This window comes from Sphaeroforma arctica (assembly GCF_001186125.1).
Source record: "Sphaeroforma arctica JP610 unplaced genomic scaffold supercont1.7789, whole genome shotgun sequence".
Classification (NCBI taxonomy): Eukaryota; class Ichthyosporea; order Ichthyophonida; genus Sphaeroforma; species Sphaeroforma arctica.
Window position 1 is genome coordinate 1 of NW_014032769.1, and position 1358 is coordinate 1358.

Below are 1358 nucleotides of genomic sequence, written 5' to 3' on the forward strand. Positions count from 1 at the left end.
GTCTGTGTCTGTGTGTGTCTGTGTCTGTGTCTATGTGTGTGTCTGTGTGTGTGTGTGTTTGTGTGTGAGTGTATGTTGTGTTTGTGTGTGCGTCTTTATACTCAAGTCCGGAATCGCCTCATACCGTGGATGGTTCCGCTGGATCAATAATCGCAGCATCTTTGGTAGCGTCGTCGATAATCAAATATGCATAGTTGTCCTCGAACATAGGAATAACATCGATCTTCATTGTGCCAAGTGCACGTTTACTTGCACTGAACGTACGCGCTGGCTGTATGTACGATTTAAGTAAGGGAGGAAGGGGTATACGCTTACTGAATGCTATGAAGGTATGTCTGGTATATGCGAGTAGCATCGTCAGCTTTGACACGTATAGTAACTATGTAGACACGCGCAGGCATCAACTAGATCTTTATATTTAGTCTAGACTTTCTTAAAATAGGCGAACTATTGGGTTTGTATAGTGCCGATAGGCGCTATTGTGTGAAAATGCATCATTTGGATTTAAATATTTTTGGTAATATCAGAATACAGTACACTGCACTTTACGGCACCTGGCACAACGATCAAAAGAATGGCTTGCCAGTGCATATCGAGATAACAATGATTACCTGTAGTTCACTGTTCGTTGTTGGTAGTAGTGGATTCGGCATATAAACTAAACAAAGAAAAGGGAATGTTTATAAATCGAAGCTGGTAGTATTACCTGTAGATCACTGTTCGTTGTTGGTAGTAGTGGCTTCGGCATAAAAACTAAACGAAGAAAGGGGGATATATATGTATATATATATATATCGAACCTGATAATTGAATTGGTCACGTTTGCCTCCATACTACTTCCGAATACCGAATATACGATAACATGGCATACTGTCCCCCGTGCTCGACTGAGTACTTCTCCTTTCCTTTTATGGTTGTAGCGATTGGAGGAGTATATGCTGGTGCATTTGCATTGGCAATCAGGTATTGTGTTATTAGCTCTGACTGTATCAATTACAATCGTGCAAGGTACCCAATCTGCTATTTACTGTTGAAAGTGTGCTGAAAGTCAATCCTAGCGATACAATTCAATACGCAAACATATGTGCATAAATGACACTTTTCTTTTGAAAAGCTATATACACAAATCATTCATCTGTATCCCGTGCCTACCAGTATCGGATGCCATATATACCCTATGTTGAACCACGATCAGCACCGCATAGTCTAAACACTACTTTCTCAGACGAGCAATGTACTAAATATATAAATTTGTATGTGTACAAGCACATATGGCCAATAAAGGTATTCCAATTGGGATGTTAAATATATATATATATATATATATATATATATATATAGTGTGTGTGTGTGTGTGT

General features: G+C 39.1%; 1 protein-coding gene across 1 annotated transcript; it reads right to left on the reverse strand.

Moving 5' to 3' along the window:
* Positions 1 to 124: 124 nt before the first annotated feature.
* Positions 125 to 229, reverse strand: SARC_16302 (hypothetical protein; the record flags this gene model as incomplete). The annotated part of the gene is made up of 1 exon (XM_014289585.1): positions 125 to 229. A coding segment is annotated over one exon (105 nt), but the record flags the coding sequence as incomplete, so codon positions are not given.
* Between the last annotated feature and the right edge of the window lie 1129 nt (positions 230 to 1358).